Below are 15,910 nucleotides of genomic sequence, written 5' to 3'. Positions count from 1 at the left end.
TGTTTTTTCAAAAGGTCTTTGGCTTGTAAACGTACATTTACGAATAAAGCATTTATCAAAAATAATAAATACATGTATGATACACGTCCTTAGACCTGTTCCCCTAACTTCTTAAGAATACTGACATTGCAAACAAAAAAAAGAAAAAAAAGATAAAGCACAGTTTCAGGTTGAACTGTGCAAAAAGTACAATTCATATAATTTTTTTTAACATGCTTTGCTGGATGACCCTTGTGCATGCTCTCAAAGGAAACCTCTCCAACCTCTTTATTCGTGATACAATCTTTGTGGAGCTGTGAGACAGGAACAGACCCGTCTCCATTGCCCCGCCCAGAGAAACCTGACAGCCTGCCAGTCGCCACGCGGGGTTTAAAGCTCTCTTTTCCGGGTGACATTAGAGGAACGTGGCCGTCTGAGTGGTATTGAAAACCCCGAAAGAATAATAGCTTTTACGCAGTCAGACGAGACCTAGCTGGTACTTTTAGATTTAAAATACTTCCGTACTTCATTTTAAAGCGGTTAACGGCACAAACCGGGACCGGCCTCTTCTCCGTACTTGGACATCTTTACTCCGGTAAGTGTTTCCGGGTTTGTGTCGTTCATACGTTGTAATGAAACAGTTTTTTAGGGGCGGGGGTTTAAAATGACATAATATAGCCTGGGATGGAGAGGAACGGGGCTGCTGATCAATAATTAACTGGTTTTTTGTCGGTTAGCGAGTCGCTAAAGATTTAGTTTTTGCGGGCAACGCTGGTTTTGCGGGCAACAGGCCTCAAAGTCAGTGAGTGTGAGCATTGGGATTGAGTATGAGTCACATCACATGACTCAGGACTGTTTCCCAGCTTTCATTTAATAAGCCCTTGAACGTGTTGAGGAAATGCCGCATTATCGATAGTGCCAATTCCACACCAGAAGAAGTTGGGACCCATTGTTTCTCTCTCTCTCCACAGACTCTGCAGCCATGCCAGTCAACGTCCACATCAACAGCCCCAATGTGAAGTACACTGAGACACACATTGTGTCTCAGTATTCCTACCAGACCACATCGGTCCACAGAGATGGGAACAACGTAACAGTATGTGGACCTTTTTCTCCCATTTGTGTGTGTGTGTGTCCTTTGTATGACATCCCCTCTAATTTGACTGCTCTTTGGGGAACAGGTGACCCCGCGCACCACCGAGATGACTTTTTCCACAGAGAGACATGTGCCCAAGCTGGGTGTGATGCTGGTGGGCTGGGGAGGCAACAACGGCACCACGGTGACGGCTGCCGTCCTGGCCAACCAGCGAGGTCTCACCTGGAGAACCAAGACTGGAGTGAAGGTGAGTGACGCAGACAGACCAGGAATCACAGCTCAGACTGATAGTTTTCTTCATCTGTGTTTTGTTTAAATGTTGTTTTTGACCTACCGTAAAAGTCAGGTTACAAGCCGCTCTTGTGATGGACTTAAAATGTATTGTATTTTACATAAAATAAATCTAATAACTAACAACAACCTTCTGTAAGTTGATTTTGCTGCCTGCTTGACTCATGGCCATCCCATGTGTTCAAGCGTATGTTGTTAGTTTTACAGCTAAAACATGTAAACGCCACAATGATTCTTCTCTCCAAAAACATTCTAGATTATGAAGGCAGCAAATGGAGAACCTTCTGGTGCTGTTTTATAAATATAGTCTGGATACAGTGGTGGAGAGACTCATTAGAAGCTGGTTATGCTGACCTGTCCAGTCGAGTGTTAAGGGCTTCACTGACTCCGGTCTTGGTGAAATCTCCTTCTATGGGCATACATTGTTACCTCGATGAGCGATGTTCCCGTGATTTCCATTTCAGACATTTTTCTCTGGTTCAAAGGATTTAATACACTTCTAATAAATTTTAAAACCGTCTCAGGAGGGTGTGGGGGGAGTCTATAGATGGAATGAAATCTGTGTTTTACACTTCATGTTCTTCTTCTCACATTTTTCAGAAAGCAAACTACTTTGGCTCCCTCCTGCAAGCGTCGACTGTTTGTCTTGGGTCGGGGCCCGAGGGCGAGGTCAACGTGCCCATCTGCGACCTCTTACCCATGGTGCACCCCAACGATATAGTCTTTGACGGTACGGACGATCGCAGACCGCTTTGACTCGAGGCCTAAACTCCCATCCCGAAACTGAGAAGTGCAGTGTGTGTGTGTGTGTCAGACAAGAGCACAAGGAAGCTGTGAACATTGGTGTTTTTGTGTTGTTTTTCAGGCTGGGACATCTCCTCCATGGATCTGGGCAGCGCGATGGAGAGAGCCGAGGTGCTCGACTGGTCGCTGCAAGAGCAGCTGCGGCCGCACATGAGCCGCATGAAGCCCAGGCCGTCCATCTACATCCCCGACTTCATCGCCGCCAACCAAGAAAGTCGGGCGGACAACGTCCTCACGGGAAGCAAGGCGGAGCAGGTAGACCGCCTCTGCGCCGATTGTGTACTTCACTTTAGATTCATGTCGCGTTTTTCACAACCAGTTTCACAACCGTCCTCACCAGGTGGAGCGCATCAGAGCGGACATAAGAGACTTCCGTCAGTCCAGCGGCGTGGACAAAGTCATCGTCCTGTGGACCGCCAACACCGAGCGCTTCTGCGACGTCATCCCGGGGGTCAACGACACGGCCGAGAACCTGCTCGCCGCCATCCAGGTGAGAGGGGAGGAGCCCCGAACCCGAGAGAAAAAAAACCTTCCAGATCAGTGAAGCGTAGCTTTGTAAAGTGTCAGCTCTCAAGACACAAACCCTTTAGTGCTCAGCTGTTCAAGATATAGTTATCAGGGAGGAGAAAACTATGATTTTCCCCTGCTGTTTTATCTCCCGTCTTCAGCATGCTCGTGCAGCTGTCGGCAATGATAATGGCACATTTCAGATGAGTCATGATCTTCAGCAAACGGCTCACTTTTAGAGGTTGACGCTGTGGAGAGGGTCTCGCGGGGGATTGTGCGACTTGTGAGTCGAGCTGCGACGTGATGGCGGTGCACTCGGTAACGGTCGTGTCTCCATCAGGACGGGGCGGAGGTCTCCCCCTCCACTCTGTTCGCCGTGGCCAGCGTCCTGGAGGGCTGCGCCTACATCAACGGCTCGCCGCAGAACACCTTCGTGCCGGGCGCCGTCGAGCTCGCCGTGCAGAACAACGTGTTCATCGGGGGAGACGACTTCAAGTCCGGCCAGACCAAAGTGAAGTCTGTGCTGGTGGACTTCCTGGTCAGCTCGGGTATCAAGGTGAGAAGAGGTTGGGAAGGGAGGGATGGATGGAGGGAGAGAGAGAAAGAGAGAGAAAGAGAGAGAGAGAGAAAGAGAGAGAGAAAGAGAGAGAAAGAGAGAGAGAGAGAGAGAGAGAGAGAGAGAGAGAGAGAGAGAGAGAGAGAGAGAGAGGGAGAGGGAGAGGGGGATGGATGGATGGAGGGAGGGAGGGAGAGATGGATGGAGGGAGGGAGGGAGGGAGGGAGAGATGGATGGAGGGAGGGAGGGAGGGATGGAGAGATGGAGGGAGGGAGGGATGGATGGATGGATGGAGGGAGGGAGGGAGGGAGAGATGGATGGAGGGAGGGATGGATGGATGGATGGAGGAAGGGAGAGGGATGGATGGATGGATGGATGGAAAATCAGACGACGTCTTAAAACTCATTATATTTTCTCAACAAAGACGTTTTAAATGAGCTCCCCCTCTTCTCCCCTCTTCTCTTCTCTTCTCTTCTCTCCTCCTCAGCCGACCTCCATCGTCAGCTACAATCACCTCGGGAACAACGACGGGAAGAACCTGTCGGCGCCGCAGCAGTTTCACTCCAAAGAGATCTCCAAGAGCAACGTGGTGGACGACATGGTCCGGTCCAACCCGGTGCTGTACGGGCCGGGGGAGAAGCCCGACCACTGTGTGAGCTGCTCGCACGCAGAGGCACCGCCGGCGCCACGCCCACGCCCATGAAGATGTGTTTCAAACCCGCCTGTGTGTTGTTTCAGGTGGTGATTAAGTACGTCCCCCGTGTGGGAGACAGCAAGCGGGCCATGGACGAGTACACTTCTGAGATAATGATGGGCGGGACCAATACCGTCGCACTGCACAACACCTGCGAGGTCAGTGGAAAAGGGCAAATCTACCATATGAGGCTGCTAATCACTTGTTAAACACAACATTCGGCTCTGTTCTTCTTCTTTTCTGTGGAGCGAGAGGCTCTTGAGGGCCGGAGCTTTACTGCTAATCCTTCTTAATTTAAAGAGACGTCTTCAGGGTTTTGCTGGTCGAGCAGCTTTAAGCGACCAAACCTACACGTGAAATAACATCTCTGTCCGACCACAGTTATCTGGATTGTCCCAAAATAATCCAAAATGATCTGTAAAATGAAGCAATCGCACAAACAAACGGTGCTTTGACCTCCCAACATCGTCACATTTTCTACAAACAACTTTTTATATTTATATTTTGCTTTGGCGACACCTGGTGGTCGCGATTATACAACTTTATTTTTTCTTTTTAACACACTGGTATTGTATGAATGTAATTCCTGCATGTACAGGGGACTGCATTATGTTGTCCATGCATCAATGACAATATTTTTTGACCAATAACATTCTCATGTTCACGTCTATCTTCGCAACAGGACTCTCTCCTCGCCACCCCCATCATCCTGGACCTGGTGATCCTGACGGAGCTTTGTCAGCGCATCACCGTGCGGCCGCAGGGGGAGGAGGACTTCATGTCCTTCCACAGCGTCTTGGCGCTGCTCTCCTTCCTCTGCAAGGCGCCGCTGGTTCCAGCCGGGACACCGGTCATCAACTCCTTCTTCCGCCAGAGGACCAGCATAGAGAACATCATGAGGTACGAGACCAGAGCAGTGTTTTTCAAACTGTTTTTTTTTTTTGAGCTACGGCACATTTTCTACAATATTTTTTTTTTGAGTCACAATAAAGTTACAAAACGTATGCTATCGTAGCATAATACATCATATATGATAGGTTTACTGTATGCTTTGAATTGTCGTTGTTAGTTTAAATACTACATTTTATCACTTTTTACTGTTTACACAGATTTCATTACACGTTTGCTCATGGACATTTGGTTTAAAGTTATGAAGATTTGGTTTAAAGTCATGGAAATTTGGTCAAAAGTTATGGAAAATTGGTTTAACGTCATGGAGATCCATTGCTTAACGTGTATGAATCCTGATAAATGCCGAATTCACATTTAACTGAGTAAACCTGTGCGAGCAGTCAGCTCATGGATCCAACAACAGACAATATATGATGAGTAACTGTTGCGCTGCCTACTGGCATGGAAGAGTATTTAATCACTAGGACAGTCACTGTGTATTGCAGGCTCAGACGCTCAACAATGGCCAGTTATTCGCAGCAACAAAATCATATATTTAGGGACAGATTCAGTGAAATTGAGACATTTTCCCACGACACACCTGACGGCACAGTGGTTGAAAATCCCTGCACTGGATTACCACACAGAAAGTATCGCACATTTAACTGAAGAATTCAGATTTTTAAAGGCTTGTATGCAGGTGTGGCAGAAGCTGACGACACTCTCCTCCCCGGTGTTTTTTCAGAGCGTGCCTCGGCCTTCCTCCTCAGAATCACATGCTGCTGGAGCACAAGCTGCAGAGGGACTTCCTGCCGCCGCCGCACGCCGTCCACGTGAACGGCAACGCGGCCGCTTTGAAAAAGGCTCCGCTCACCAACGGGAACCACATACCTCTCACGAATGGTGTCCACGAACACAACGACGACGCGACTCGCGCGTTATGACCGTTATGAACGCGACACGACGGCCCCCAGATTGAACTCTACCTTTACACAATTGCTTGATAGCGTGTGTCATAAGAACAAACATTCTCTTTAATCATTATCATTGTAACAAAACAAAAATAACAACACTGGTTTGACAACTTTGCTGGGAATTCAGCAAGTCTTGGCGTGTTAAAACATAGTTTACATTTACATATCACACAGGCCAATGGCCTCTATTGCTACTGAGGGTCAACATGAATTAAGCGTCTATGAAGCCCATAAACGACACTAATGTCCATAGAGTGCAGCACTGTTCAACGCAGGCAATTCAAACAGGGCCTAATTCACTGTTTTGTTTAGATGTAGAATCTTTTAAAAAAACTGTTTTGCATTGTTACTGAAATAGTTTTGTGTGCAATGCATATGTACCACACACTGTTGCACAGTATAGTTCCCAAAAAAAAAAAAGGTTCAATATTGAATAAGCAGATACTGATTGTGCAGCTGTAAAGTAAACCGTTAAATGATTTGTTTGTTGTTTTGATCTTAACTTTATTTTGTGTCATTGTTTGGAGCGACGTTACAGGAGATAATGGTGCAGTTCTGACTGTTGTGTTTAACCGTAACCTGGGTTATTTATAGACAATAAACCTTTAAATATTGTTTGACCTTATCAAATGTGAAGGATTCTGTGTTTGTCTTTTTTTTAATTCTCCTATTTTGCCACCTATCAAGTACCTTGTAGTATATGTCACCAGACTAATAAGCATGCTAATTAAATTAGGAACAAGAACATAAGACCAATGTCATTTATTAATGGCAGATATTAGTCAAAACAGTCTTCTTTGTGCATGAATTGGACACTGAATATACTCAATACTTATTTATTTGACTAAATTGTGTCTCTTAACAGTAACACTCAGTATTACAAACTGGCTAGCTTGCTAGCTTCTACATACATTTCATCTGGACTACTTCTTGACGCGCATGCGCACTCGTCAGGCAGCGTTCCCTAGCAACCGGCAATGACGGAGCGGAGTGATTTCGCCACATTCATTTTCTGGCCATTTTGCTGACTGAATTAAAAAGGACCTACATATGAACTGTTTCCTGTCTCTCTCGACCGGTGTTGAATCACTTCCGCTGCCGTAGCTGCCTGCGACACACACACACACACACACGGGACGTCATCAGCTATGGCGGACAAGGAGAAGCGCCGGTCCGGGGCCGCCGCTCCGGGGATGCTGCCCGCCGAGGGCAAAGCCACCCGGGCGGACGGCGACCGGGAGTTCCTGTCGCAGGCCGGCGTGGGAGAGCTGCTGCGCGGCGCCGTCCTGAAGATGGTGGAGGCCAGGTCGGACGACCCCATCGGCTTCCTCGCCGACCACTTCTGCAACCTCGCCTCGGTGTCGGAGACCGCCACAGCTGGATGCCACCGGGACGGGGACAGCCTGAACAACGACGCGCAGAGCGCATGCGCGCAGGAGCAGCAGCACCTCAACCGCGCGCTGTGGCACCTGCGGCTGGCGCACCACTCCCAGAGGTCTGGACCACTGATAAAAAAAAAGCTGCCACCTATAGGGGTTGGACACATTTTGGCATATTACTATATTATATATATTACTATAACTAAATCATTGTTTTCTCTCATTTCAACCTCAGATCTGCCTTCAGCAACAATGTCCGTGTGGCCTATGACCTTTTGAACCTCACCGGGCCCCTCAGACGTTCAGGTGAGGCTCCTGAATGCCCCGATGGCTCCAGCACCAACAGCCCGACAGAGGGAGGAGGAGGAGGAGGAGGAGTGAAGGGAGGGCTCTACACACAGACCCTGCAGTGTCTGTGCAGTGAGGGCGGAGTGCCGGCCTCCACATCCGCTCCACTCCTCCAGCGCCTCCATTGCCAAGACCACGAGGCCGTCCCTTATGACATCTTTCGTCACGGCGTGCTCACATGCGCCGTGTTCTCAGACTACATCCGGCAGGCTCAGCGGCTCTACGCCGAAGTGTGCTGCCCGGACGAGGGCCCGGCCTCGCGGGCGCTGTGCGCGGCTGTGCTGGGGACCCTACAGGAGGCCTTGGAGACGTCCCGGGGCTGCGAGGCGAACTGCTGCGATAACGCTAACGCTAAAGGGAACGCCTGTCCGGAGGCTAACGCCAAGGCGCTGCGCTACCTGGAGGCCAGTGCCAAGATCTCGCCGTACCAGCTGGGGCAGGCCATGGCTGGGGCACGGACGAGGGGCCCCGGCGGCAACATGGACGCCAAGGAGTTTGAGAACGCCGCGGCGGAACTTTTTATCACTCGAGTGAAAATTGTGTCCTAGGTGTCACTTTCCACATAATTTATAAAGTATATGCTAGAGTAAATGAAAAGCTTATGTGTACAGTAGCTCCTCTAACCTCTCACAGATATTACCTCCTACCTCGACACTTTATCACATTATTTTTTTTTTTTGGAGGACAATAATTGTAGAACACATGTGGAAGAGATTAGAAATCAGCATCTGCTGTGACGGTGGAAAGGATCCTTTAGAAATCATCTTAGATCAGCATTTTTCCATTATTGTTCAGCCTTTTCCATAAAATCGTAACTCTGTACTGATCTGCCTCTAAAAATCCAACACAAAGTTGTAATGAGTATTTTTTTTTGGCCATATCAGAGGCTGCAGATTGTGATGCCGTTGCATTTTTAAGTTTTTTTCTTTCCTTTCAGCTACCAATTTACTAGATAATTTATTAATTTAACACCATTTCGACAGGAACCAATCTCATATATGCTGGTATATTGTAGAAGAACACATGTCTTAGGGAAATAAACATGCAATGTTCACTGATTTCTTGTATTTATTTTAAGTTCTCAATTCTGCCATTGTGTCATTGGAGCTGACTTTGAAGTCACTTTTCTCTCAAACTGTACAGTAAAATCTCAATCTCTTAATTTTACTCTACAAGTTTAAGGATCTGTTTTTAAAGCCGTTTGGAAATTGTGACATTTTGAATATCATTGTCATTGAAGCTGACTTTAAAGTCACTTTTCTCCAGAACTGTACAGTAAAATCTCATGTACATGGCAGAGGTCAGCATGAACAAGACTGCGTTGTAATTTTCATGAGTGCGGCTCACTCGGTGGATGAGGGCTCACTTGACCGCAGTTGAAGAACATCAGAGAATTAAAGCATTCATATTGTTCCGATTTGCAAACGTCTGGCTGAAACTGGATCAGAACCATTGCATAACATTAGACAGTGCAATAAATAGGAACATAATAATACATTCACAATATAATATTAAATTCAAATGAAGCGCATTGACAAACAGATGACACAGACGTGTAATGTAAACTGCTATTTCTACATAAGCATGTGAATGAAGTCTTAAGTAAAAGTTGCAATGTAATAAATATAAAAGTGGGTCTTTCGAGTGTAAATTACTCTGGCAGGAGCCTCCAAAGAGACAATCCAGATAAACCAGTAAAACTTTGCCAAATGGACTTTGAAACAGGAAAAAGTCAGCAACTGTATATGGATCAATGAGGAATAATGACCAACAATGAAGTCCAACCCCCATTTCCTATGTGCACGTGCATGGTCACGTGGGTTACAATCCGCCGCCACCAGCACCACCGAGGCTCGTGGGCCGACCGCGCGCGCCAGAGAGGAGAAACCGGAAGTATACTCCGCGCGCAGTTCTGCAGCTCGGAGGCCAAAACGTGACGTCGGAGGGCGCAAGAAACGACGTCACGTCACGCCTACGCGCCTCGTCGCGCGCTTAACTCGTCCGGGATGGAGGAAGAGGAGCAGCGGCGCTCCCTCGCGCTCCTCGTGACGTACGTGCTGCTGAAGCGCAGGAGGGAGCTGAACGCCGCGGACACCCAGAGGCGCAGCGAGGCGCAGCGGCGCGTCAGGCAGCGGCACTACTTCTTCCAGAGGCAGCGGAGGATGCTCATGGTCAGTGCTGCGCTCTCTGCCTTCTCTCTCGGGGCTCGTTCTCTAGTCTAGACCCCGTAGTGTAGCCACGGCCATGCGCATGCGCGAGCACGCTCTAAAAATTAGGACAAATAAATAAAAATAGGACCAAAAAAATCCTGAGAAAAAGATATGACTAATAAAAAAATCTTTAAAAAATTTTGACCAAAAAAAAATAAATATTTGGAGTCGACAAAAAAAAAAGTCTACGAAAAAAAAAGTTGATTGTGTAGCAGAAATGGGCTTCCATAGTTTTTAGTATGGAAGCCCATTTCCTACATAAAAAAATGAAGACTAAAAATTTAAAATTTGAACCCAAAAAATATGTTGTTTTTTTCCCGTTCACTTTTTAACTTTATGGAATCTATGGAAGCACATTTGCACAACAAAAAAATTTGAACCAAAAAAAAATGAATGACTGTTACGCCCCCTGATGGCTCTGAGTGGGACACAACATAAAGGCAGCAGGTGTTGGCAAATGAGGGTGCCGTCACACCAAAACCCAGGACACAAAAGTGATAAGAAAGTATTTACAAAAAAAGCAACGCCGGGATCAACAAGGACTTTCAGTGGCACCAAAGAAAACATAACAAACCAGCTCAACCAGCGCTCTGACTCAGCTCAGGCCAATGACAACTAACCAAAAGCAACCCACCCAACCCACTGAACAAACACAGGACTTTAAAGGGGAATGGTTGATTGGTGATCAGGAACAAGTGTGATGATGATGACTGGAACTAGGTGTGCACGTCTGTGAAGTATGAGAATGACAACAGGAGGGGGAGACAAAGCAACAACACAAAGCAACAACACAAAACAATACATATACAACACTGTACGTAACAAGGACAAAAAAACAAAATAATGACAAAAAATAAATGTATGACTAACTAACAAACAAAAAATATTTTGACAAAACCACAACACTCTGGAGCAGCTCCTTTGACATAGGTTACTCTCTATTTGACAAAGAAATGGATGTGAGTACATTGAAAACATCTTTTAACGTGGCTTTAGGACAGGTGAAATACTTCAAATGCTTGCTAATTCACATGGGATTGAACAAAGCAAACGCATCCGAGAAAGGATTTTAAGCAAGACGCTACTCTGGCGTAGAAAGGGCATGTGCACTTACTCATAATTTTGATTTTTTTGATTTTTTTGTTGATTTATTTTCTTTTAGGGACATAAAAAAAAGTCTACCAAAAAAAAAATTTTTTTCGATTTCTGCTACAAAAAAAATTACGACAAAAAAAAAAATTAGGAAAAAAGAAAATACTTTTTTTTTTTTTTCGCTGACTTTGTTTTTTTGACGACTTTTTTTGTGTCTACAAAAAAAATGCAACAAAAAAAAATTACTCTTTTTTTTTTTTTTCATCTTTTTTTTTTGTTGACCTATTTTTTTTTTGGTGGACATTAAAAAAAAAAGTCTACCAAAAAAAAAAAATTTTTTAGATTTCTGCTACAAAAAAAATTAGGACAAAAAAAAAATTTTTTTTTTTTGCTGACTTTGTTTTTTTGTGGACTTTTTTTGTGTCTACAAAAAAAAATGCAACGAAAAATATTACTCATAATTTTTTTTTTTTTCATGTTTTTTTTTGTTGACTTATTTTCTTTTGGGGGACATAAAAAAAAGTCTACCAAAAAAAAAAATTTTTAGATTTCCGCTACAAAAAAATTCGGACAAAAAAAAAATTCGGACAAAAAGAAAATACTTTTTTTTTTTTTTTCGCTGACTTTGTTTTTTTGTCGACTTTTTTTTGTGTCTACAAAAAAAATGCAACGAAAAATATTACTCCTAATTTTTTTTTTCCATCTTTTTTTTGTTGACTTATTTTTTTGGAGGGAAAAAAAAAAAAAGTCTACCAAAAAATTTTTGGGGGGGAGATTTCCGCTACAAAACAAATTAGGACAAAAAAAATTAGGACAAAAAGAAAATCCTTTTTTTTTTTCGCTGACTTTGTTTTTTTGTCGACTTTTTTTGTGTCTACAAAAGAAATGCACGAAAAAAAAAAAATTGCAATTTTTTTTTTTCTTTTTTTTTTTGTTGACTTATTTTCTTTTGGGAACATAAAAAAAAGTCTAAAAAAAAAAAAAATTTTAGATTTCCGCTACAAAAAAAATTAGGACAAAAAAAAATTAGGACAAAAAGAAAATACTTTTTTTTTTTTCGCTGACTTTGTTTTTTTGTGGACTTTTTTTGTGTCTACAAAAAAAAAATGCAACGAAAAACATTACTCATAATTTTTTTTTTTTCATCTTTTTTTTTGTTGACACCAGTTTCCGCCTGGCGCTGCCGGTGGAAAAAGTCTACCAAAAAAAAACATTTTTTAGATTTCTGCTACAAAAAAGATTAGGACAAAAAAAAAAAGTTTTTTTTTTCACTGACTTTTGTTTTTTTGTCGACTTCTTTTTGTGTCCACAAAAAAAATGCAACGAAAAAAAGATAATTCAGAATTATGAAAAAAAAAACACGAAAAAAAAAATCTGTAACTATTACATGCTGAAGCATAAAATAACTGAATAGTTAAAGTTGTATAACAAAGATTAAGAAAAATCCAGTCTGCAAAGATATGATATGTTGAGCCATTGTTCTGTATGCACTATTATTAAATTGTGTATTTCATGGGTATATTATTTGTTTAATTATAATACAAATGTATCAGATATAATGTGTCCTTTATGTTTCTTACTGTATAAACCCAAACAAACATTCCTCTCTTTAAGGAAGAAGGCGCGAGAGTGATGGTCGTAATGGATGTGAACGAATAGAAAGCCGATCTTTATTTTATTATTGCTCTTCCTCAGATGATGATAGCGGGCGGCCTCCGCTCCAACGGCTGCATCCGCACACGCCCCTGGACCACCACCCGCAGCACCGATTGGTGGGAGCGCGTGGCGATGACGGAGTTCCAGCCGTCCGATTGGCTGGACAAGTTCCGCATGAGCCGGGAGACGTTCTTCTACCTGTGCGGCGAGCTGAGGCCGCGCCTCGCTCGCCAGGACACCAGCTTCCGCCTGGCGCTGCCGGTGGAGAAGCGCGTGGCGGTGGCCCTGTGGCGCCTGGCGTCCAACGTGGAGTACCGCACCATCAGCGCGCTGTTCGGCGTGGGGAAGTCCACGGTGTGCCGCTGCGTGCGGGACATGTGCCACGCCATCGTGGCGCTCCTGGGCCCCGTGTACCTGCGGCCGCCCGGCGAGCGGGAGCTGGAGGCGTCGGCCCGGCTCTTCCTGTCCCGGTGGGGCTTCCCTCACTGCGTTGCTGCCGTCGCCACGCTGCACACCGCCATCATCACGCCATCCAGCAACGCGGCGGACTACGCCAACGCAGGAGGCTGGCTGTCAGTGCTGTCTCAGGTGGAGAGAGGACACACACACAGGCACACACACGTACACACACACACACACTCATACTCATATTAAAACTTGCACTTTACACATGCACACACGCATGCGCACGTAAACACTCACACGCAGATACACACATGTATTCAAACCTGCACTTTACACACTCACACACACACACACTCATATTCAAACCCGCACCTTACACACACACACACACACACACACACATATTCAAACACGCACTTTACACACGCTCACTCACACACACACATACGCACACACACACACACACACACACACACACACACACACACACACACACACACACACACACACACACACACACACACACTCACTCACAATGGTGTCTGTCTGCTTGTGTTGAGAGGTGGCGGTCAGCGGCAGAGGGCAGTTCTGGGACGTGTGTGCCAGCTTCCCCGGTGGGACGGACCCAGCAGACATCTTCCAGAGCTCGTCGCTGTGGGCGGCGGCTGCAGACGGCGGCCTGTCGCCTTCCCCGCCGCCCGCCTTCATGGGAAAACCACTCAGGTAGATGGACACCAATGGCGTGTTTAAGTCATTCAAATACATCGTACTTCCATCTCAAGGAAAGAAGTCAAATATAAATATACATTTTAAAAACCTGTTGCATTTTTAAAAGAAAACGCCTCTGAAAAGCTGGAGTGAATTAAGTGTTTAATTAGAACAAGTCAATCAAAATGACGTCACATGCTAGAGAATATAAAATAAAACAGTTTGAGCCAGAAAAGGCAACAGAACACACTTCCCCGTGCTCAGTAATAACATAACCAAACAGACATTCAGATACTGTACATTCCTATATTACCAAAAATGTACATCTCGTACAGCTGGTCTTCTCTACCAACCCATTTAAGGCTATTACGCTGAGGAGCCAAATATTTGCCTCCCAAGATGAACCTCAGACCAGTTAGTACTGCAACAAGCCTCAAAAAACACGTTTGCCTGTTCACAAGCGCAGTAGAACCGTTGCAAAGGCTGAGGCCTTTTGGGGATTTCCAGCTTTCTGAAGACCATCATGGTGTGTGTGTGTGTGTGTGTGTGTGTGTGTAGGTACGTGCTGCTGGGGGAGGCCTGCTACCCTCTTCAGAGCTGGCTGATGAAGGCCTATCCTGAGGACAGGAGCCACCCGACGGCGGCCGAGCCGCAGCGGCGCTTCAACCGCCGGCTCGCCCGAGCGCAGCGGGCCTCCGAGGAGGCGCTGCTGAGGCTGAGGGCCCGCTGGCAGTGCTTGAGCAAGAGGAACGACTGCGGCCTGGACGTGGTGCCCACCATGATTCTGGCCTGCTGTATCCTGCACAACGTGTGCGAGTCCCACGGGGACGCCTTCCGGGCCGAGTGGCGGGCCGAGGTGGCCGAGGCGGAGAACCCTCAGCCCGGCCACGAGCGTCACCCCTCCTCCTCCGCCGGCGAGGACCACGGCCGTGCCGAAGAGACCCGGAAACTCTTCTGTGACTATTTCGAGGCGCAGAATATGTGACGACGTTTTCCTGCACATAAAGACTAATGTTATTAAAATCCTGGGACAACATTTGTACTTTTTTTTAGCCACACAGGGCTAAAAAAGAAGCTAAATCCGACGTCCTCAAATCAAGTCTGAGATATTCTAAATACATAATACATATTGGGGAAAAAATATGTTGTTATTTAGGCAAGAACACATGTTTGCTTTGGTCCCTCCTTCTGGCCAATCGGCAAGTTCCAGCTTGTGGTAAAAGATGTCGAAACTCCAAGTTTTATATGTCTACTGTGTATTACGCATCACAGCCTAAAGGGGTACTATCACAGCACATTTCTCTGTGTTTTTCTGTGCTCTTTCATTTAGTTTTGTTCATTTTTATGCCGTGTATCATTGCATAAAGATTCCAGTTTTGTTTTAAGGTTTATTGCGTATGTTTTCATGTCATCTTTGATTCTGGTGGTTTGTAGCCAGTGTGTCATGTAGACATGTGTTACACAGCTGTTATAAAAATGTAAAGGAAAAGGTGGAAAATTCCTAGAAAACCAATATGGACTCATTAAATACTGTGAATAGGTGTTACATGCAATTCAGCTCCACGGCCACGAGATGCCGCTACAGCACACGGCCATCGCTTATAATTAGTCTGCTGCTTCTATGTGTATATCTACATGTATACTCTGCAGGTTATTAATAAGGATTGACTTATTATTTAAATGCTTTCCGTCTTGATACATTACCACACTTTGAAAAGCGGTGCAGTGCATGCAGCAGGTGTTGCCTGCATTAAAAAAAAGATGTATAAAAAACCTGAAGAAGAATTTTAAAGAAAGCCCAGCCTTCCTTATTCATATTGGGTTGTGCATCTTCTCAGCGAGCTAACGCAGGCGGATCCCACCCCGAGGACCCGCCTCGCCCGTTCATTTGGTCTGTCACAAACCGGTTTCACGCCAGCCTCCGCCTGTCACTCGCAGCCACAGCACCTCCTTCTCCTCCACCCCCTCCTCCTCCTCCTCCTCGCCTGGCATCAGACTTGGTGTGTGCGCCGACCTTGTTCCAGCGACGAGCCAACCCGAAAAGCCAGCTGTTTGCAGCGAATGCATTTTATGGCAAAAGCCACCGGGGCCGGCACGCATCTTAAACCCCCGTCCCCTCCTCTTTTTGAAGGCCGTGGTAGCAGCAGCAGCCTTTTATATATATACATATGTATATATGTATCTCCTCTTCTTTTTTTAACCGTCAAAATGAGCCGGGACGTGCTAGGATAGGGTGCTGCCCTGCCGTCGACAGCTAGCTAGGCGGACACATTCCTTCAACCAGCTCGCCGTTTCAATCACTGCGGGGGTTGGACACAAC

The 15,910-nt window shown here is 45.7% G+C and overlaps 3 protein-coding genes across 3 annotated transcripts; all 3 read left to right on the top strand.

Moving 5' to 3' along the window:
- The first annotated feature begins 350 nt into the window (after positions 1–350).
- Positions 351–6,389, top strand: LOC137802605 (inositol-3-phosphate synthase 1-A-like). Its single transcript, XM_068600598.1, has 11 exons — positions 351–574; positions 951–1,075; positions 1,161–1,322; positions 1,967–2,096; positions 2,232–2,425; positions 2,511–2,660; positions 3,018–3,233; positions 3,721–3,885; positions 3,972–4,085; positions 4,610–4,827; positions 5,564–6,389. The coding sequence occupies exons 2-11, from the start codon at positions 962–964 to the stop codon at positions 5,760–5,762; spliced, it is 1,662 nt and encodes a 553-aa protein (XP_068456699.1). The 5' UTR covers positions 351–574; positions 951–961; the 3' UTR covers positions 5,763–6,389.
- Positions 6,390–6,812: 423 nt separating this feature from the next.
- Positions 6,813–8,584, top strand: tpgs1 (tubulin polyglutamylase complex subunit 1). The gene is made up of 2 exons (XM_068600886.1): positions 6,813–7,287; positions 7,407–8,584. The coding sequence occupies exons 1-2, from the start codon at positions 6,941–6,943 to the stop codon at positions 8,065–8,067; spliced, it is 1,008 nt and encodes a 335-aa protein (XP_068456987.1). The 5' UTR covers positions 6,813–6,940; the 3' UTR covers positions 8,068–8,584.
- Positions 8,585–9,413: 829 nt separating this feature from the next.
- Positions 9,414–15,379, top strand: LOC137803008 (uncharacterized). Its single transcript, XM_068601252.1, has 4 exons — positions 9,414–9,690; positions 12,517–13,065; positions 13,445–13,605; positions 14,149–15,379. The coding sequence occupies exons 1-4, from the start codon at positions 9,526–9,528 to the stop codon at positions 14,573–14,575; spliced, it is 1,302 nt and encodes a 433-aa protein (XP_068457353.1). The 5' UTR covers positions 9,414–9,525; the 3' UTR covers positions 14,576–15,379.
- The last annotated feature ends 531 nt before the right edge of the window (positions 15,380–15,910 follow it).

Source organism: Clinocottus analis, unplaced genomic scaffold (assembly GCF_023055335.1).
Source record: "Clinocottus analis isolate CAN_PGR_092001 unplaced genomic scaffold, fCliAna1.0.p SCAF_5, whole genome shotgun sequence".
NCBI lineage: Eukaryota > Metazoa > Chordata > Actinopteri > Perciformes > Cottidae > Clinocottus > Clinocottus analis.
This window is presented reverse-complemented; position numbering and strand designations above follow the sequence as displayed.

What these genes read in the sequence shown, in the direction of transcription:
- LOC137802605 (XM_068600598.1), top strand. Translation starts at nt 962, where the DNA reads ATGCCAGTCAACGTCCACATCAACAGCCCCAATGTGAAGTACACTGAG. An exon ending in CACTGCACAACACCTGCGAG is followed by an intron (nt 4,086 to 4,609) that starts GTCAGTGGAAAA and finishes TCTTCGCAACAG; the next exon opens with GACTCTCTCCTCGCCACCCC. An exon ending in AGCATAGAGAACATCATGAG is followed by an intron (nt 4,828 to 5,563) that starts GTACGAGACCAG and finishes GTGTTTTTTCAG; the next exon opens with AGCGTGCCTCGGCCTTCCTC.
- tpgs1 (XM_068600886.1), top strand. Translation starts at nt 6,941, where the DNA reads ATGGCGGACAAGGAGAAGCGCCGGTCCGGGGCCGCCGCTCCGGGGATG. An exon ending in CTGGCGCACCACTCCCAGAG is followed by an intron (nt 7,288 to 7,406) that starts GTCTGGACCACT and finishes TTTCAACCTCAG; the next exon opens with ATCTGCCTTCAGCAACAATG.
- LOC137803008 (XM_068601252.1), top strand. Translation starts at nt 9,526, where the DNA reads ATGGAGGAAGAGGAGCAGCGGCGCTCCCTCGCGCTCCTCGTGACGTAC. An exon ending in GGCAGCGGAGGATGCTCATG is followed by an intron (nt 9,691 to 12,516) that starts GTCAGTGCTGCG and finishes GCTCTTCCTCAG; the next exon opens with ATGATGATAGCGGGCGGCCT. An exon ending in TTCATGGGAAAACCACTCAG is followed by an intron (nt 13,606 to 14,148) that starts GTAGATGGACAC and finishes GTGTGTGTGTAG; the next exon opens with GTACGTGCTGCTGGGGGAGG.